General features: G+C 43.5%; 1 protein-coding gene across 3 annotated transcripts in view; it reads right to left on the bottom strand.

Moving 5' to 3' along the window:
* Positions 1–746: 746 nt before the first annotated feature.
* LOC120914273 overlaps positions 747–21,247 on the bottom strand; it is a 92,779-nt gene continuing 72,278 nt past the window's right edge. For 2 of the 3 annotated variants that reach the window (XM_040324899.1, XM_040324898.1), the window contains 6 exons: positions 19,407–19,661; positions 12,358–12,390; positions 9,983–10,012; positions 7,397–7,453; positions 3,847–3,882; positions 747–2,529 (listed from right to left, as the gene is read on the bottom strand). In XM_040324899.1, coding sequence (XP_040180833.1) covers positions 2,435–2,529; positions 3,847–3,882; positions 7,397–7,453; positions 9,983–10,012; positions 12,358–12,390; positions 19,407–19,661 — 506 coding nt within the window. In that variant the 3' untranslated portion in view covers positions 747–2,434. The remainder of the gene's footprint in view (positions 2,530–3,846; positions 3,883–7,396; positions 7,454–9,982; positions 10,013–12,357; positions 12,391–19,406; positions 19,662–21,247) is intronic. The other variant, XM_040324900.1, reaches the window with a different exon arrangement.

The following is a 21,247-nucleotide window of genomic DNA, read 5'->3' as shown; positions in this document are numbered from 1 at the left end:
TCATAGTGCCGGTTTTATTAAAACATTTAAAACCAAGCACTCAAAATATTTTAAAGCCGACATAAAAACACACTCACACAACACCGCTGCTCAGATCAGCAGTGTAGGCAGCAGTGTATAAAGTCAGTCAGTGCAAAAACCTCGCCCAGCAAATTTAGTCCTATGGGACATCATCAGGGGCTGCTTGCACTGACACAACCCAACAAGGGCACACCCCCATACAGAGAGCAAACAAACATTAACAACATCCATAAACAATATTGGCATAAAAAAATATAGCCACCAACACTCAGAAAACAATAATACTATCTCTCACATGACCTGCATATCAGTTCATCGGTAATTAATAACCATATGAACCAAATGCAATATACATACAATATGAACTATATAAAATATTAGAATATTCTTAATTGAAGCAATGCTGACATTATCCAATGCACTGACAGATAGTTTGGACTAAAGCAGTGTCTGGATCCAGATTACTTAATATTAAAAATTATAGGGGTGGACTGACAACTCATGGGGCCCCCGGGCAATAGAAGATTATGGGGCCCCCAGGCTTACAGATGGCCACAACGCCAGGAGGCAATGCAGAGGCAGGGCAGCTAAAATCTCAAGATTTTCACATCAAAAGCATGTCGGTTTCAGACATATCAGGGACAGATGTAAAAAAAACACAGATTTTTACATACTGTCCCTGGTTTTAATTAGCCTGGCAACCCTGATGGGCCCCCCTAGTGGCATGCGGCCCTCGGGCAGTGCCCGAGAGCCCCAATGGTCAGTCCGCCCCTGTATATATATATATATCCTTCACAAAAAAATATGTCTGCACTACAAGCAACCAATAGAACATATAAACCTTATATTAAAAGTATCATAAACTAAACAAACATTCGAGATACTACATAAATAAAATAGATAAAAAGTAAGTATATGTATATAGTTATCTTTAACATACTTTTCATCTTTATAATGAGAACATATTTTAGTCTCCAATATTATGTATACAACACTTATTACTCTGAGCAAGCGGAAAAATATATCTATTATTTTATTTATCTGTATTTAAAAATGTATATATAAAAAACTATCCCCTAACTAAAGTGGAAGATAACTTATTATTGGTCTCCAATAGGTGTTGCTTATAATAACATATTCTATCGAAGAAACCATAGGAGGGTATCACCTGTTAAAACCTTAGATGGGTATCAGCATTACCTGTTTTATATAAAACAGTTGATATCCCAATCTATATTTAAACCATGAGGTGGAAATTATTTCAAATCATAAACCCACTGCATTTCTTTTTTTGAAAGTTCTCTTGTTTTATTGCATACTCTTCAGTGGGGATATCATTTCTATATCCCTACAATACCTCTAGGGTCTCTAATATGATGAATCTGAAAGTGAGCTGACATACTGTGTCTTTTGCATTCTTTTCTGATATGAATATATGTGTTTAGGTAATCTATCCTTCAATGCATGTGTAGTTCTTCCTACATATTGTAGCCCGCATGTGCACTCTAATAGGTAGACTACATATTGAGACCACATATCGAGTAGTGACAGGACTCACAAAAAGATCTCTTGCAAGTTGAACTTTTTCATTCAATGGATTTGTTGTACCGAATGGATTAATTTTGAATTTTTACTTAACCTGGATGTCACGCTTACCACACCATTCAGGTGGTCAGGCACTTATAGCGAGCTTCTGTGTTCTTCACCTATAGCAGCCCCCTTTCCTATAAGGCAAGCAGGCCTACCAGTACTCGGTTGCCCCCAGGACTTATACACAATGCTAAGGTGCCTGGCTACCATGCTAGGGGAGGCACGAACGGAGCACAGCAAACAGGTACTTGTGGTTGGCAGATAGGCAGAGCAGTTCAAAGACAGTCCAGGTACAAGGCAGGAAAGGTTCAGAATAGTCAGGATCAAATCTGTAGTCAAAAGGCAAGCAGAGTTCCGAGCATAGTATATATCCGATCCAAGGTGGTCAACAAGGGAATAAAATCTAGCAGACATGGCAGACAAAAGGGGAGTTTGGAGCACTGTTAAACACAATATCACAAACATGTGACTGCAGATTTGGCTGGCTTAAATTTGGTTTGGTCTTCAACCAAAGACTGGCTACATAAATCACCTTGCAGGTGGACAGACAGACAAGAAGAATGTCACAGCCAAAACCAGTATGCTAGAATGAGACCAGCAGCAGTGATAGAGCAGGAACGCTACACGCTCCTGACACTTGAACACAGAATTAGCGCACATAGAATTATAAGTTACAGTATTTGTGATTATAAGTTGGTAATTTCAACATGTGTGTTATTACATTGTATCACACTTAGGATGTGACACTGCAATTTTGGATTTATAATTTTATTGTTATTCAGTTAAGATAAAAAACGTAGTAAACCACATAACTGAAGTCCATTCAGACAGAATTGGTCACATGATCTTCTCCTTTTAAGACTTCCATCACATTTGGATCATCTTCAGTTTCGTTCTGGGCAGCTCGTCTGTAAGTTACTTTGGTTTTCAAAAAATAGTATAGTTAAAAAAAAGAAATCTTGATCTACCCAAAGTCTTCTTTGACCAATATTTATAACTATGACACAGTCTGACTACCAAATTTCACCAATGAGAAATTAAAAAGGTCTTATATTTAATGTGTACTTCTACTTAATCCATATTAACCCCTTGGCCTCCCGTCCCTTTTAAATGGTTTCAGATGCCTGGAGGCGGAGTTTATGATCATGTGACTGCTGTAATTGGCTGTTATGGCGGTTACGTGATCGGAAAGCTCCTGATCTCAAGGAGTGATCGGGAGCTTTCCATTAGCCACCAGTAACTGTGCTGGGAGTGTGCAGGGTGCACGCTCTTGGCACAGCTGTGTTTGCAATGTGGTACGCAAATATGCGGCCGCTCTGCGCTATAGAATTGCATACAATGGGTAAATGGTACTAACTAACTGCTTAGGATTCAAGCAACCACAAACCAACTTTTCTAATTTGAATTCTAAAGATGAGCTTATGGTTTGATCTGTCATGTCACAGCGATATTATTGACCATATATGAAACATTTTGTCACCCGGGAAGACCCTACCCCTAATATCAGGGCGATCGGTGACTTATATCGGCATTGCGACAGACAAATTGGACACGTACTGAAACTTTTAAAACATTTTTGGGGACCAGTGACACTAATATCAGTGCTGAAAAATATGCACTGTAACTGTACTAATAACACTGGCTGGAAAGGGGTTAACATCAGTGGCATACAAAGGGTTAACTGTGTGCCTAGCAAGTGCTTTTGTACTGTATCGGAGGTTCTTTTACTAGGAAAAGGCAGTGATCCATATAGGCACAGCAAGGGTGGGTCGTCATGCTCGCCCTAGACCCAGAAGTGAAGGATCACATACTTTGTATGTGATCCTGCATAGCAGAGCTGCCTTACAGCCATAAATGTAAGTTATATGGTCGGCAAGCAGTTAAAGGGGACCCCCTTATGTCCCCCTAGCTTTGGTTACTGATAGCCCAGGAATCAAATGTATTTTATTATTGTCCTCCTATGTTAACATGCATGTGGCTTGGTATGCCTTAGGAGGGGGGGCAACCTCTCTTCAGGGAAAAGAAAGATGAGACAGAGTGGATCTGAACTGAAGTAGAGGGGAGGTCTCTAAACATACAGACAGCATTAAAAAAGCTGTAAAGTATATTCTTGTATTTCATTTTCCCCAGAGATTGGTTATAAAGATAGTCCATAATGCAGAGGATGCTGCTTAACGCGTTGCACAAAATAACATATAAACAGCATAAAAACACTATGAAATAAATGTCACTTACAGCAAGTTTCATAAAGCTTTTTAAAAGTTTCCTTTCCTGAAATAAATAGAATAAACCTGATTACACACATCAAGTTGAAAGAATATTTGTGCAAGAAACATTTGTCAAGAGACAATTTTGAATAAACAGTGGGTGTTGTCACGGTCAGGGGTCAAGTTCAGAAGCCAGTAGCTATAGCAGTGGAAAAGCTCACATAGAATCCAACATGTTAAGTACACAAGCAGGTCTCCTTGGGGGTGATGCAAGCTCACCCATGGCACTGGGTCTAAGCACTATCCAGGCTTTACCAAACCTCCTAACGGCGGGGATGGGTTTTGCTGTGTGCTAGTACTGAATCCCGGTCCTCAGATCGCCCCACTAGGAGGTGAGCAAGCTGGGATGCGGTAGCAGATGCGTAGTTGGTAAACAAGCCGAAGGTCGCTAACGAGTGGTTGTAGGTTGGGATCAAGCAGAAGCTTAATCGAGGAACAAGCCAAAGGTCAGTAATGAGTGGTAGTGAAGATACAGACGGTAGCAGGAGCATAAGGAGCCAGGTATTGGCTGGAATGAGCACAATATTCTGGCAAACTGGGAAGTGAAAAGGCATGGCTTAAATAGGAAGTTCATGGGAGGAGCAAGAAATTCAAGGTTCACCAAAAACAAGATAAATATTAAGGTTGTCTAAGGGCTTAGGTAGGGCACTGTGCAGAATTTCAGGTGGCCTAGCAAGAAAAGCTACTGCCAGATGCTGCAGAGCTCCTGGGTTCAAATCCAGGTTCTCACAGGTGTGCTGCTACAGCAACCTATTCCTTTTTTTTATTGTGTTTGCCATGTTCTACTCTACCCCCTGCTGTTCTGTAACTAGTTAATCCATCCTATCGCTATCAGCCTTACCATGTCCCAATTAAAGCAGATGTACTCCCCTTCTTTATCCTTGTTCTCTGGGCCAGACCACACTTGACATCCATGCCAGAGGTTGCATATGTGCTTTATGTGATCTGGAGCAGTTTGTGTTTGCTTACTGTTGTTGTGGCTTTAGCGACATGAGCATCATTATGCCAACCAACACTTTTGCTGCCAAAACCAAGACAATGTTTAAACAATCACAAACATGCTAGATTACCTAAGGCACAACCCAGGAGTTGAAAAAAAAATAATGAACTTTTTCCCAAGTCTTCCAAGACTTCTTGAGACCTCACACGATCTTACGGTTTGCTGGTGAGAGCTCCCTAGAAGATACTAGTGATGTAGCCTTCACGTGGGGCAGCTAGGAGGCACTGGCTTGACCAATGCCCTGTAAAAAGTGAAAGAAATAAAACAGTTCATATAAAAAAACAAAACGTGTGTACAGTGTTGATGATTATTCATGCAGAGCTACATGCATGTATGCTGTTGCAGTTTTGGGGGGAATAGTGCATTTTCGTTTTAGTTTCCACCATAGCAGGGTCAGGTTTATGAAGTAAGTGCTTTCTTACACTTCAAGAACATCCTTCATAACTCACTAAGCAGGATTAAAACTACATTGTAATCCTATTTTTGTAGACCAGTGTTTTTTAACTTTTTTATTCAAGGCGCCCTTTACAACTGCGCACATTCCTGGGGCACAGCAGTCTGAGGGCTCGTAAACACAAGGAGGTGCGTTTTGCATGTTCCTGCATGTTGCGTTTTTATTAGACTGCTCTATGCTTGTGAAACACGCAAAAAGATGCTGGCTTGATTTTTAAATTGAGTCCTGCCAAAATGCATGGTACTGAGGTGCCATGCGGTTTAGTGGGTGCAAACATACATGCAATTGGTGGCTGCGTGTGGGTGCGATTAAGAATTAATGGCACCCGCACACAAAGGCAAAAGGCAATGCACTTTTGTGTAGTGCGGGGAAATGCGTAATTTCACACACGTTACCGCACTGCACCTATGTAAAAAAGCCATAACATGTAGTTTGCAAGGCAGATTTAAGTGGTCGGTAGGTTGTAAATTCTTCCAATCCCCCCAGCTAGTACAAATTACCCCCTCAAATCCCCCCCTCCAAAATCCCCCCTGCTAGTACATATACCCCCTGAAAAAAATCCACCCCCAATCCTAAATCCCCCCAAGCACAAATCTCCCCTCCTAAAGCCCCCTTCTTGTCCCTTGTCACAGCTAAATTACACACAGCCCGGTACTGACCGATCATTATAGATTTCCACTGTCAACTGTGTACCAGTGTTGCCAACCTACCAGATTGAAATTTACTGGCACGACACCCAAAATTTACTGGCGCAGCCATGTTTTTACTGGCATTTCACAAAAGTTACTAAATTACATTTTTAGGTGCAAATTTCAGTATTTAGGCTACAAACAAGTACGCTAGGCAAATAGCAATGTGATTTAAGGTAGATATTAAGGTAAAAAAACATATTTTTGTTATTTTCGATATAATAAGGGCAAATTATTTAGTCACATCACCCCCTGCCTCCACCCCCCTCTGCCACCAACACCCCCTGCCTTCACCCCCCCTCTGCGGTGCCACAATCTTCCCCTGCCTCCAATCTCCCTCTGCCTCCAATCTCCCCCTGCCTCCATCGTCCCCTGCCTCCATCGTCCTTTGCGGTGCCACCAACAACCCCTGTCTCTATCCCCCACCCTCTGTGGTGCCACCATCCCCCTCTGCAGTGCCACCAACACCCCCTGCCTCCAATCACCCCCTGCCACTAACACCCCCTGCCTCCAATCTCCCCCTGCCTTAAATCTTATAGTCCATCAAGTTCAACCATAAGAAGAACCATAATCTCCCCCTGCCTCCATTGCCCCCTGCCTCCATTGCCCCCTGCCTCCATTGCCCCCTGCCTCCACCCCCCTCTGCGGTGCCACCACAGCCACCATCACCCTCTGCCTCCAATCTCCATGCACAGTTCCAAGCCGAAACTGATCTCGGCTATTTTTACTGGCACATTCCCGCAACCATGGAAATTTACGAACAGGGGAAAAAAGTGCCCGTTTTTACGAACTGTCCGTAAAAATACAGATGGTTGGCAACACTGCTGTGTACAAAGGAGTGGGATAGATCACATCTGGTATTCTCCTGGCTCTCTCATTCCCTATGTGTGCAAGCCGCCTGGCCTACCTTTAGAAACCAATGATGTCCACGGTTGGTAGGACACAGGAGGGAGTCGGGGGAATGCCGGATGTGATCTCTCCCGCTCTTTTGTACACAGAAGTCGGTCAGTACAGGGCTTTTTGTAACTTTCCTGCAGCACCCCTGGGGACTCGACGACACTCCAAGGTTCCACAGCACCCTGGTTGAAAAACCCTGTCTTAAAAGCATGAAATTGCCTGTAGATTTTGTCAAGTCAGCAAGTTGCCATACTGTCCATGCAGACGGGGTCTCAGAAGGGTTGTCTGTTGCATAAAGTGACATTTTAAAATTGCTTTATTGAAAAAATAAGCACGGTAAGATGTAGCATTTGCCAACCAGAGTAAGGGAAAATATAAAAAAACAAATATGACTGACTGCCATAAGCAACATGTCCACTTTTTTATTTGCATTTTTTTTTTAGAAAACAGGAAAAAAATTCAAATTTCTCATACTTACCAGAACATTTTATATTCCGAACAATGGAAATGGCACCGATAAAGCTGACGACAAAGACTGTTATTAAAAAAAACACAAAATAAATAAATGATAGTGATAATATACTGTACAAACATTGTTGGATGAAAATCTGTAAGGCAGGCAGAACTACGTGCTATCAAATTAAAGAATAATTCCACTACTTATATCTGAAATGGCTGCGGATGCTCTCCTCTAAATGCAACTGTTCCCCCAAAGCCCTATACTTTGCTGCCAAGCTGTTCATAGCTCTCTGATATTATTGCACACAATCCAGGACCAGCAGTCCTGCATCGTATGGGAGGATGGTGAGGACCCTCCAAAATCCCAGTAGCATCAAAAGTAGATGCCGGTGCCAGCTTTCTGGGGAGTCAGAAATAAGTTATTTCTAACGCTGCGTACACATGACCGTTATTCATGTCATTGAAAAAAAAAAATTTTTTCTCTATATGCGATTCCTCTCAAGCCTGCCTTGCATACACACGATCGTGATAAAAATGCTCGAGCAAAGCACAGTGACGTACAACACATACGACGGCACTATAAAGGGGAAGTTCCATTCGAATGGCGCCACCCTTTGTGCTGCTTATGCTAATTTCCCCGACTCATAACTTGCTTCTGAGCATGCACGTTTTTTCCCCCTTGTTAAAGCATACACACAACCTTTTTTCGGAGCCAGTAAAAACAGCAATTTTCTCCTACCAGTAAATGCCAGTAAAAGTAAAAGGCTGCCAGTAAAAAATATGGCTGTGACACTCGGCTTGGTCCGGAGCTGGCTGAGACCATCCGAGTGCCTGCTACAGTGTGATATGGCTGCTCCAAAAGAGGCGGTGCCTGAGAATGTCGTGTGATGTCATGGTGCAATGGATCCAAGCAGTAGTGGACAGAGCCTTTGTGTGCGGGTCTACAGTATGGGAGCAAGGCAGGTCGGGACCGGGATCGTCAGTGCTGTTTAGACTTGAGGAGAGAGACTGGGACGTTTTTTGTGTCAGTGAGGTCTCATCTGTGCTTCTGCCACTGTGAGAGTACATTTTATGTGTGTGTACCGCCCATTTTAATTTCTTGCCCTCCTATCTCCTGTCCCTGAGCTACTTTCTTACTATATCGAAAATAAAACAAGAAATATGTTTTTTTGCCTTATTATCTACCTTAAATCATATTGTTAATTGCATATTGTATGTGTTTGTAGCCTAAATACTCTAATTTGCACTTAAAACTTTAATTCTGTAACTTTTGGAAATGGCAGTAAAAACTTGGCTGTGCCAGTAAATTTTGGATGTTGTGTCAGTAAATTTCAATATGGTAAGTTGGCAACACTGCTTTAAATCAAGCCAACAAATAATTGTAAAATCTGAATGTTTCATCCATCACATTAAAACAGTCTTTTTCAAAAGTGTAGCTATAGAAAAATTTAAGTTTACAAACATACATGTACCGCCCACCCCAAATCTAGGGGGCACTATTTTAAATTTAAGGAAAGTCTGGGCCAATACTTGGGCCCAGACCTATTTGATTAACACAAACTTGCCTCTGTTCTGGCTGTGGTACTGCTTGGTAGTTTCCCTTGTTGCCTGCAGGTGGTGTTGCCATCTCGGCCTTATGTTGGAACGCAGGTGTGCCATGGTGTATTGGGTGTCCTTTCTAAGCGGTGGTACAGTGGGAGTGGTGACCCCGCTGTGCATGCTGGGGAGATGCCATTTTACGGGGTCCTTCGCCTCGTGGCCCTCCTGGCACGAGGTGTGCATGTGTGTGAGCCCGACTTTGGGGCTACGTTGGCCGGGAGTTGCTTCGCTGTTTAGTAGACCCAGCTATGCTGGCTGGGGCCTGCAATCCTAAAAGGGGATCCCCAGCTGTCTGTCCACAAGGGAGGAAGCTGTCTTAATGAAGGAAACAAGGGGAGGACCTGCCCTGGAGGAGACAGGCAAAGCGCTGGTGTCTCGGGTGAGGCCTGGTGACCGAATTAAGGAGGGATCCACTATACTGAAAGCCCTGCAGTCTGCTGGTTTCGGCTTAAAGGCTCTTCTACTGCATGGTTGGAGATTCGGGACTTTAAAATCCTGTGGCAGAGGTCTCCTGGACGCATCCAAGTACATTTAAAGGTCTGTGGCAGAGACCAAGTTCATTCCAAGAGGTCTGTGGCAGAGACCGTCTGGACATTCGTTCGTACATCATCCCAGCTGCTAGGCCAAGTGAGAGGGGACTGTCCGGGTGAGTAATACCCACTCAATAGCTGAGAGTGGAGACTGATTTATTCTGTACCGTGTGCCTGAACCTTCCCCTGCTCTTCTCCTCCCTTCTACTTTCTCTACTTCAAGTTACCCTGCAGTAAAAAAAAATAAAACCCAACTGTTGAAGGTTTTACATCTGTCTGGACATTGCATTTCTTATGAACTTTCCCACCCTGACAACGAAGCTTAAGAGGTAACGTGCAAACCCAAAATTTAACCGGCAGCTCCTTCGGGGGTAGTGCTACATACAAAACACTTAAAATATTCAAATACACAAGCCACTACAAAGAACTAAATTCTTCTAATGTGCAGATCCAGGGAGGACACCCCTTTTACTTACTTGCTATTGCAATTATCCACCTTCTAGTATCTGAAATAAGAAAAAAAAAATGTCAAGCAATATTTTTAGAAAAGTTTATGTAACTGCCTACTATAATAATATACATTTTCTATTTTGCATAGCCCTGAATTGGATGTAAGGATGCTGATTAAGGATGAGCCAAACACCCCCCTGTTCGGTTCGCACCAGAACTTGCGAACACACCAAATGTTCGTGTGAACTTTGGAACCCCGTTAAAGTCTCGAACATTGGGACTCGAACATTTGAAATCTAAAGTGCTAATTTTAAAGGCTAATATGCAATTTATTGTCCTAAAAAGTGTTTGGGGACCTGGGTCCTGTCCCAGGGGACATGTATCAATGTATCAATGCAAAAAAAAGTTTTAAAAACGGACGTTTTTTCGGGAGCAGTGAATTTAATAATGCTAAAAGTGAAACAATAAAAGTGAAATATTACTTTAAATGTCATACCTAGGGGGGTGTGTAAAGTTAGCATGTGAAATAGCGCATGTTTCCCGTACATAGAACTGTCCCTGCACAAAGTGTCATTTCTGAAAGGAAAAAAAGTATTTTAAAACCGGCTTTGCGGCTATAATGAATTGTCGGCTCTGGCAATTCAGATCAAATTCATTCATAAAAAAAAAAAAATAGCGAGGGGGTCCCCCCAAATTCCATTACCAGGCCCTTCAGGTCTGGAATGGATATTAAGGGGAACCCCACCGTCAATTAAAAAAAAAAATGACGTGGGGTTCCCCCCAAATATCCATACCAGACCCTTCAGGTCTGGTGTGGATTTTAAGGGGAACTCCACCCCAAATAAAAAAAATAGCGTGGAGTTCCCCCAAAAATTCACACAAGACCCCTTATCTGAGCACGTTAACCTGGCAGAAAAGAGGGGGGTACAGAGTGCGGCCCCCCCTCTCCTGAACCGTACCAGGCCACATGCCCTCAACATGGGGAGGATGTCCCCATGTTGATGGGGACAAGGGCCTCATCCCCACAACCCTTGCCCGGTGGTTGTGGGGGTCTGCGGGTGGGGGGCTTATCAGAATCTGGAAGACCCCTTTAACAAAGGGGACCCCCAGATCCTGGCCCCCCCTATGTGAATTGGTAATGGGGTACATTGTACCCCTACCATTTCACAAAGCAAGTGTAAATAGTTAAAAAAACACACACACACCGTAGAAAAAGTCCTTTATTAATAAAAAAAAAATAAAAAAGTCCAGCGGTGACACTTGTTCCCGGCTTTCTGCTGCAACAATGTCTGTATCCAGCGACGGGTGCGGGTGATCCCAGGTCCAGCGATGAGAAGATCCATCCATCCAGAGTGCAGCATCGCCGACCTCCCCTCACCGCTGGACACAGCCCGGCGAATGAGAGGCTGAAGCTGTGACATTTCTTATATAGGGGAGGCGGGGCCACCCGTCACGTGACCCCGCACCCTCTGACGCACCCTCTGCTACGTCACTGGGGAAGCCCAGTCTTCCCCCTTGCTGGGGAAGACCTAAAGGGCCTGGTAATGGAATTTGGAGGGACCCCCACGCTATTTTATTTTATTTTTTATGAATGACTTCGTTCTGAATTGCCAGAGCCGACAATTCATTATAGCTGCAAAGCCGGTTTTAAAAGACTTTTTTTCCTTTCAGAAATGACACTTTGTGCAGGGACAGTTCTAAGTACTGGAAACATGCGCTATTTCACATGCTAACTTTACACCCCCCCTAGGTACGAAATTTAAAGAAATATTTCACTTTTATTGTTTCACTTTTAGCATTATTAAATTCACTGCTCCCGAAAAAACAGCCGTTTTTTAAACTTTTTTTTGCATTGATACATGTCCCCTGGGACAGGACCCAGGTCCCCAAACACTTTTTAGGACAATAACTTGCATATTAGCCTTTAAAATAAGCACTTTAGATTTCTCCCATAGACTTTAACAGGGTGTTCCGTGGCTTTTCGAATTTAACGCGAACACCCCTAATTGTGATTGTAATGAGTTCGACTCAAACTCGAAGCTCATCCCTAATGCTGATGGACAGCCCACCACCGAAACATAGGGGAGTGGAGGATTGGGAAAGTTAAAGCACTCCCACTCTCCAATACACCTAAACAAGAAATTAACCCTTGTAGTGCAGACACTGCAAGCGTGAATATTCATATTTCCACAAGCCAACAAACATTGCTATTATTGTAAAATCTGAATGCTTTATTCAGCAAATTATAACAGTTTTTCTCAACAGATTAGCTATTGTACATAAAATGCAAAAATTTAAATGTATAAAAATACAAAACACTTAAAATCTTAAAATACACAAGCCACCAGTGGGAATTACATTCTTCTAATATGCAGATCCAGGTAGGACCCATTTTACTTACTTGCTCTTGCATTTACCGACGAGTTCATTTTTTCTGAAAAATAAAAAATAAATACAGGGTAGCCAAAATACATACCATATTTTTAGAAAAGTTCATGCAACTGCCTGCTATAGCAATATTATTATTTTTATTGGACCTTCCATAGCCCCACATTGGATGTAAGGACACCAAGGGGCAGACCATAGCAGAGAGCAGAGGATCAGGTAAGTAAAACTATTTTTTTTCCTCCCCTAGACCTAAATGAGTCGTTAACCTTTTCCCAAGCCCCATTGCAAGTGAGAATTTTCAGATTTTCCTGAGAGTTTCCCCAAGCCAACAAATATGACTTCAACAAAATGGGAGCCATCTGCATAGAGACACAGACTCCCTGTTGCATATATGTGAATGAGATGGGTAAAAAATGGCTTCAGTCCCTCTTCTCAACCTGTAGAAAACTCCTCAGATGTATTTTCTCCCTTTTGGGGCCTCTATTAATTAGGCCCAAAAGGGGTAAAACACATTTGAGGAGTTCTCTGCAGGTGGAGAACAGGAGCTGGAGGCTAACAAGCCAACCCTGTCTGTCTTACACCAGTTTATCCAAATGCTGATCCAACTAATACAAGTTTGGGGGGCATTCAAACTGTACCATTTTTATTGTTTTGGGCAATAAATATTAATATTACTGTAAAGTCTATAGGGCACTAATGGGCACTGATAGGCAGGACTGATGGGTACTGATAGGCAGCACTAATGGGCGGCACTGATTAGGAGGCACTGGTTGTCGACACTGATGGGCAGGACTGGTGGGCACTGATTGGCAGCACTGATGGGCACTGATAGGCAGCACTGATGGGCACTGTTGGGGCTGCATTGATAATTAGAACACTGGATTATCAGTGTAGATGTCTCCTTTCACACATGCTGGTTACCGGCTCTCCTCTCGTCACACTGTGACAGCCTGAGCAAAAGAAGTGCCGATAACTGGCAAGTGTGTGTACATCTTGATCAGCTGCAATTGGACACAGCTGATCACATGGTAAAGGGCCACTGTAATTGGCCTTTTACCTCGATCTGTGATCAGCTGTGCCCTATAGACACAGCATTCACAGAGCACTCCAGGTCCGTGCCAATAGCAGGCACACAGGGGGGGGTACAGCTTCAGGAGGATGTCAATAGATGCCCTTCCTGAACTGGACGACCATGCTGTAGCCATTATTCGACTATAGCATGATTGGCAAGTGGTTAATCTGGTGCCGTGATCACTGCCTCAGGTTTCCTGTTTCAGGGTGGCTCCTTTCTCTCGAAGCACCTTTGTATGCATGGACTAGAGCTGTGTCTCCTACACTATCTGCATCAATAGAAACACACAACTCTGTAGCCTAGGATGGCAAGGCACTCCCCTGCTCCTCCCCGTTCCTCCCCCCTCTCTTCTCCAAACTAACAGACTGTCTCAAAACTGCAGTGTTAACCCTTTCCTTTTGTGGAATCAGCACTGAGGGAGCAGGAGCCAGCAGCATTGAGAGTTGTATACTACAAGAGCTGTGGTAAAAATATTAACACATAATTTACTGGAGAATATTGATTTTATTGTGCTCAGTGTGTTACACTAACAACTCTGAGGGCTTAAGCACTTGCCGCCAAATCACGTATCTGTATGCCATAGGTTTCACGTGGTTGTACCGGGGTGATGCCTGCAGCTGCAGGCATCACTCCAGTACCATTTTTTAGAGCTGAAGGTTGGCTGTCTTCTAATAACAACCGATACAGTCTCTCAACTGTTGTTACAAGCAGCGCGAGGGGGCCCCCAGATCCTGGCCCCCCACCCTATGTGAATGAGTATGGGGTACATCGTACCCCTACCCACTCACCTGGGGGGGGGGGGAGTGTCAAGTAAAAAAACACACTAGACAGGTTTTTAAAGTAATTTATTAGGCAGCTTCCGGGTCTTCTTCCGACTTCGGGGTCTTCCGACTTCTCCGCTCCTTTCTCCCTTCTGCTGGGCACCTATCTTTTTCCAGCTCTTTTACTAGCGGGGGCCTGGTCTTCTCCCTTCTTCCGAATTTGGGGGTCTTCTTCTGACTTTGGGGTCTTCCGACTTCTCCGCTCTCTTCTCCAGTTCTTTCTCCCTTCTGCCGGGCACCGCTATCTTCTTCCAGCTCTTTTACTAGCGGGGGCTTGGTCTTCTGCGTCACCTTCCTTCACCTGTGACGTTGTTTTATTTAAAATTTGGGGTGGAGTTCCCCTGTGGGAGGGAGAAGTTTGCCTTAGAACAGGTTAACACTGGGGCGACTTCCTGTAAAGTTGCCTCACTATGAACGGGGATCCGACTCTGAGGCGACTTCCATTGAAATCAATGGTACAAGTCGCCTAGAAGTCAGATTGAAGTAGTACAGGAGCCTTTTTTCAAGTCGGAGCGACTGCAGTAGTGTGCATTAAGACGGCTCCATTCACTTACATTTTTTTTTTTTTATTATTTTTTTTTTTTGTAAATTCTTTATTTAGCAAGGAGGAACATACAGAAATACAGAGAGACAACTGAGTCACATTACAGCAAGCGATGCATTCCCTAACTGTCAAACATGCATGAAACAACATATAGTAGGAATAAGCTAACTGAGGGAGCTCACATCGCTTTGAAAAGAGCGGGAACCTTCTGTACTCTGCATGGCCCGTTTTGTGGCTTTAGCCTTTTTTCATTAAAGAGAAAAATAGAGAAAATGAATACGAGTCCGGTGGCAAACTGGCTCACACAAAACTAGCACAGCAGTAAGAAGAGAGTTCAGAGTGGAGAACAAAAGTTAGAGGGAGAAAAGAGGAAGAGAGATAGGGGAAGAGAGGAAAGAGAGGGAGAAAAAAAATAAAGGAGGGGGGGAAGGGGGTAATACCATCATCCAGTCGCAACCACCCCAGCCGGGGAGCATTTAGAGTCCACCCCTTTCAGTGGGACCAGGCCCTCAACTGCCCGTATTCCTCCGAGTAGATAAACTCGTGCCAATGGAACCAGGTTTTGGAAAAATTTTCATTCATGCCCTTTTCCGTGGCCACCAAATCCTCCATTGCATGGATATCCGCTACTCTTCTCAACCAACCGGCCACCGACAGAGGCCGGGTCTGTTTCCAGTTTAGGGGAATGCAGCCTTTCGCTGCTGTGAGCAGGAACAGCAGTATGGATCCCCTGTAGGCCTTAACCGGGATCTCGTGGTGGTGTAGTAGGAAGAAACCAGGGGAAAAAGGCAGCACCCGATCTGTAAACTTCTGCGTGATCCGATGGACCTCCGTCCAGAAGGGCTGAAGGAGGCAAAACGACCAGAAGACGTGGAGGAGCATACCAATCTTTTCCCCACATCTCCAACATAAGTCAGAGCTCTGGGGGAACATCTTGTGGATTTTTTCCGGCGTATAATACCAACGGGATAGGACCTTATATCCCGTCTCCTGGAGCCTTGCACAAATAGAGGTCTTATGAGTGAAAAGGATAATCCGATCAATTTTTTTTTCCAGTAAGTTGGAGGTCCAAGTCGCGCTCCCACCGGGAGATAAAAGAAGGCCGATGTTCCGAAGGCAGAGACACCAGCAGTTGGTAAGTTAGCGAGATCGAATGTCTCAGCAGGGATTGGTCCAAGCAAAGTTCAAAAGAGGTCAACTGTCTCCCGAAGGATCCCGGGTTGGGCAGCGATCTGATATAGTGGGAGAGCTGTATCCTTTGCCAGAAAGACAGCCCCACCAGGGCCGGATCTTCCAATATTTGCTGCCTGCTTTTCCATTGGCCGTTGAATAGGAACTGTTGCGCCTGGGATTTCCCCACGTGTTTCAAGTCTAGGAATCTAGGGTCGTTGAGCCCCGGGCTGAAGGCTGGGTTACCAACCACCGGGGTGAGTGGAGAGGGAGGCAGTGCGACCGACAGTTCGCGAAAAGCCTTCAACGCCGTCCGGACTGTCACCGCAACCGTGGCATGGGCAGACACCTGTTTTGGAAGGGGCAGTGGTTTCCAACTGCATTCCCGTTAGGGATTGCTAGATTAGCACCCATTGTTTCAAGGCGCTGTGACGGATCCAGTCCAAAATACGAGTAAGAAGACATGCAATATGATAGAGATTGGCATCCGGCAGGGCCATACCGTCCTCCAGCTTTGGGAGTCGGAGAACCGTTTGTGCCAACCTCTGGGGTTTCTGGGCCCATACAAACTGGGTAAGAACCATTCATTTACATTGATTCCTTCATGCAACGCGACTTGAGGCGACTAGGGGCAACTTGAAGTCGAATCCAAAGTTGGACCTGTGTGAATGGGCTTTTGGGGACAACCAACTATCAATAGTATACATATAAATTTGTTTATTTTGGTACAGTAGGACCATGAATAGCAAGATAAAAACAATAATTGATAGTGATAATATAACCCATAAATGTCATCTATATACACATACATGTTGGTTATTAACATATCATGTCATATCTGTTACATTTATCAGCACATCACATTTTCACTATTTCTATTGTTAATATGGGAAACTCCATTATTATGGAGGCTTATATATTTGTTATTATTAGTGTTGAGCAGAATATGCCATATTCGATTTCGCGATATATCTCGAATATATATTCGAATATTCGAGATATATTCGCTAAATTCGAATATTCGTGATATTTTATCGAAATTAAATGATTGCGATTTTTCGCTATTGCGAATGCGAAAATAATTGCGATTTTTTGATAACTGCGGTAGGAGCACTCTGATTGGCTCAGAATATTCGTGATATTTTATCGAAATATCGCAACATGCGAATGCGATATTTATTGCGCAATTTCGAGAAATGCTGGAGGAGCGCTCTGATTGGCTCAGAATATTCGTGATATTTTATCGAAATATCGCAACATGCGAATGCGATATTTATTGCGCAATTTCGAGAAATGCTGGAGGAGCGCTCTGATTGGCTCAGAATATTCGTGATATTTTATCGAAATATCGCAACATGCGAATGCGATATTTATTGCGCAATTTCGACAAATGCTGTAGGAGCACTCTGATTGGCTCAGAATATTCGTGATATTTTACAATACAAAATAATTGCGAATATTCGGCAAATGCGGAAGGAGCACTCTGATTGGCTCAGAATATTCTTGATATTTTACAATACAAAATAATTGCGAATATTCGGCAAATGCAGAAGGAGCACTCTGATTGGCTCAGAATATTCTTGATATTTTACAATACAAAATAATTGCGAATATTCGGCAAATGCAGAAGGAGCACTCTGATTGGCTCAGAATATTCTTGATATTTTACAATACAAAATAATTGCGAATATTCGGCAAATGCAGAAGGAGCACTCTGATTGGCTCAAAATATTCTTGATATTTTACAATACAAAATAATTGCGAATATTCGGCAAATGCGGAAGGAGCACTCTGATTGGCTCAGAATATTCGTGATATTTTACAATACAAAATAAAAAGTGTTTTGCATTGGTGGTGATTCTTTACTCTATCCATCTGTCACAGCCATTTGTCAATCAAACACCTTGAAGATTGAACACGTTCATGCTGCATGCTTTGGACTTTTTTTCACTTCACATATCAAAGACATTTTTATGAAAGATTATTTTTCTATTATTGGGACTATATTTCTTTATATATTTGTTTCACTGTGTATTTCACAAGTTATTTGCGCTTGCTTATTTTATAATTTGCCCACATGTCTTGTCACTAGACATATTTTTTATTCTTGTAGAGCGACTCCATTTTCTGTCTTGTATTAATTTATGTTGTATAACATTTTTGAGTTGCTGCTGTATTCTCCCCTTTTTTAAGGTATGCGCAATTTTTTCCTTCTTACAAAAAATAATAATATCAAACATACAAATATTCATAACATACACATACACAAAGCCCCCCCCTTTTGCATCAGAGACAATCAGAGTTCTCCTACCACAGTTATCGAAAATTCGCAATCATTTTCGCATTCGCAATAGCGAAAAATCGCAATTTTTTTTTTTCAATTTGGCAACATAAAAGGATCGCATCAGCTTAGCTACTCGGCCCAGGGTCTCTAATCATACCAGCAATGCTTTTAGACGTCGATAGAATGTGATCTGTTTTAAAAATCAAATTGAAAAAATGCGAATATTCGGAATTGCGAATATTCACCGCGAAATTCGAAATATAGCGCGATTTCTCGAATATGCTATATTCGAGTCGAATATTCGCAATGCGAATATTCGTGAGCAACACTAGTTATTATTGGTATTGTCTACACAGCCCCCAACAGATGGTGTTATTTATATATATCCCCAGCCCTGAAGGGATTTTGCGTCCATGGATGCCTGTCCTTCGGGGAGGCTTTAGTGTGTGTAGCTGTCATTCTACACAATCAGTTCCCGTGTTTGACATTACCGGTGGGCCTCTGGTTTCCAGTGCCGCACCATGCCTCCTATACACAGCAGACCGGTTTGTAAGTTTGTAAGTACTACTATGGGATTGGTTCCATTCCAATATGTATAAAATTTCTTCTGTTAAATGCTAACTATTGAACAATTATGTATCTTGTTTTAGATTATTATCACAGGCCTTCTCCGGGCAACCTCAGCCTGGAATCCTGTCCGGCCACATCCCCAACGTGTTTCAGGCAATAGGAGATTATGGGGCCCCCGGGAAATAGGAGATTATAGGGCCCCCAGGCAATAAGAGGTCATGGGGCCCCCAGGCAAAAGATTATGGGGCCACACAGTATACACACACACACACACATACAGTATAAACACACAGACACACAATATACACCCACAGAATACACATAAACACATTGAAAAGGTACTGCAGCCATAATCTTGGGATTGAAAAAAAAAAAGATTTTTACATACTGTCCCTGGTTTTACTGAGGCTAGCAACCCTGATGGGGCCCCCTAGTGGCATGGGGCCCTCAGGCAGTGCCCGAATGGTCAGTCCGCCCCTGCCTGGCACCATTATGAGGATAAAATTATGGTACAGGGAAAATAAGACACTGCTGTGGACCTCATCATATATGTAATTGTTTTATGTTTTTGCAGATGATTACACTTTAAATGAAGTCTTACCTGGTTGGACATCTATTTTTAGAAAAGGAAGTATCTTCTCTCTGATACTCTCCCAGACCTCCTTGACATATTCTTTCATCTTCTCCATATATACAGGACTGTTTGGATCAGAATCCCAAAAATCAGTAATGGTCATAGGCAAGTAAGTCATCTCTTCATCTGTTAACTTTTTGTCATTGAATATATATTGGATGATCACATTCACCACATTAAAGACTTTGTCAAGTTCCCAGATAAGAATCAGTTGGAGAATGCCTGTAGAAGAGAAATAGAATAGAAAATAAACAAGGTCTGTGCTGCAAATACTGTAACTGTTTTAAAATTTCAGGCATTTTTGGGGGATTATTCAAGCTTTTGTCCAAAAGCTGGGCACTGGGGGGGGGGGGGGCATCTACCAATGCAAAATTTATAAAAAAAAAATAGGATTTTTGTACTCCCCGTAGAATCCATTTCTCTGAGTTCATGGACGGACACAGCAGCCTTTGACCTTAGGGTTATATCCGCTTCCTTCCAGGAGAGTTAGGCAGAAAAAAAGCACTTTAAGTGTTAACAACACTCTCCTCAGTGCAGCTCCTCCCAGGGGCGTGGTTCACCGGGTATAACCCACACCCTGCTCTAGCAGCTCCAATTCGTAACAAGCAGTACAAACAAAAGGAGGGGTGGGTGCTGTGTCCGTCCATGAACTCAGAGAAATTGATTTTACGGTGAGTACAAAAATCCTATTTTCTCTTCCGTTCACGGATGAACACAGCAGCCTTTGACCTTAGGGACATCCCCAAGCAGTGTCAAAAAATTAGAGGGGTAGGAAAACCCCAAACAATGGAGGAACTCCAACTTTAAACTGCCGCCTGTAACACCTTGCGGCCGAAGGAGGCATCAGAAGATGCACTCACATCCACCTTGTAAAACTTTGAAAAAGTGTGGACCGACGACCAGGTCACTGCCTTGCACACCTGTAACACAGAGGCTTGATGTCGGAAAGACTAAGAGGCACCGATTGCCCTGGTCGAATGCGCCATAACCCGAAAGGGAGGCGCCCGCCCCTTCAGGGCATAGGCCTGAAGCACAACCTGTCGGATCCACCTAGAAATGGTGGCCGACGAGACTGCCAGACCTTTTTTGGGACCAGCCACCGACTCCAACAGTGAGTCCGACTTTCGGAACGGAGCCGTAGCCGACAGGTACACTCGTAGGGCCCGAACCACATCCAGGGAATGTAAAGTGGCCTCCTTCTGGTTTTTCGACTGAGGACATAAGGATGGAAGAACAATGTCCTCATTAATGTGAAAAGCCCAAAACCACCTTTGGGAGAAAAGACGGCTGAGGTCGCAGTACCACCTTATCCTTATGGATGACCAAGTAGGGAGCCTTGCAAGACAAGGCCGCCAGTTTAGATACTCGTCTGATCGAGGTAATTGCTACCAGAAAAACCACCTTCTGTGACAAAGTCAACAAAGGGATCGTTCGGATGTCCTCAAAGGGAGCTTCCTGAAGCACCGAAAGGACTAAATTCAAGTCCCATGGAGGTAGCGGATGGCGCACTGGAGGGGCCACATGCCGGACCCCCTGTACAAACGTACGCACCAAGGAGTGTGCCGCTAAGGGCCGCTGAAAGTAAACGGCCAGAGCCAAAATCTGACTCTTAACTGTACTCAAGGCGAGAGCCTGATCCACTCCCCGCTGTAAAAACAGCAGAATCCTGGACACCACGTATGTACGAGGGTACCACTTCATCTCCTCACACATAGAGATGTAGGCCTTCCACGTACGATGGTAAATCCTCCGTGAAGTAGACTTACGTGCACGCAGCATGGTAGAAACCACTGAGCCAGATAGGCCCC

Source organism: Rana temporaria, chromosome 9 (genome assembly GCF_905171775.1).
Source record: "Rana temporaria chromosome 9, aRanTem1.1, whole genome shotgun sequence".
Classification (NCBI taxonomy): domain Eukaryota; kingdom Metazoa; phylum Chordata; class Amphibia; order Anura; family Ranidae; genus Rana; species Rana temporaria.
Note: the sequence above shows the minus strand (reverse complement) of the source record. Positions and strands in the feature narration are given on the sequence as shown.